General features: G+C 59.0%; 1 protein-coding gene across 1 annotated transcript in view; it reads left to right on the top strand.

Annotated features, from left to right (window-relative positions):
• EMH_0074530 (chromatin remodelling complex protein SNF2L, putative) overlaps nucleotides 1–417 on the top strand; it is a gene marked incomplete at both ends in the record, with an annotated part of 2141 nt that overhangs the window by 885 nt on the left and 839 nt on the right. Inside the window, one exon of the mRNA XM_013499479.1 lies at nucleotides 3–304. Coding sequence (XP_013354933.1) covers nucleotides 3–304 — 302 coding nt within the window. The remainder of the gene's footprint in view (nucleotides 1–2; nucleotides 305–417) is intronic.

Raw genomic sequence — 417 nt, 5'->3', positions numbered from 1 at the left:
GAGCTGGCGGGGCTGCAAGGATCTGATGCCCGAGTCAGAGGACGTGCTGCAGCAGCTGCTGCAGCTGCTGGCGCCGCCAGAAGAGGAGCAGCAGCAGCAGCAGGAGCAGCAGCAGGAGCAGCAGCAGCAAAAGGAAGAGCAGCAGGAGAAGCAAGAACAGCAAGAAGACAGCTCAACAACCCAAGACAACAACAACAGCAGCAGCAGCAGCAGCAGCAGCAGCAGCAGCAGCAGCAAGTGCCGCTGGGCTGTTGGTGGTAGACCCCTTGAGCATCTGCTGCTGGAGCTGCTGGAGGACCTAGAGGTGCCTATACACCCGAACTATACACTGCATGCACTCCTCTTGCTTCTATACTTTCTACGCAGTGATCCTCAGCAGCAGCAGCAGCAGCAGCAGCAGCAGCAGCAGCAGCAGCA

The sequence above is a fragment of the Eimeria mitis genome, genomic scaffold, assembly GCF_000499745.2.
Source record: "Eimeria mitis Houghton genomic scaffold, Emh_scaff4361, whole genome shotgun sequence".
In the NCBI taxonomy this organism is placed as follows: domain Eukaryota; phylum Apicomplexa; class Conoidasida; order Eucoccidiorida; family Eimeriidae; genus Eimeria; species Eimeria mitis.
Note: the sequence above shows the minus strand (reverse complement) of the source record. Positions and strands in the feature narration are given on the sequence as shown.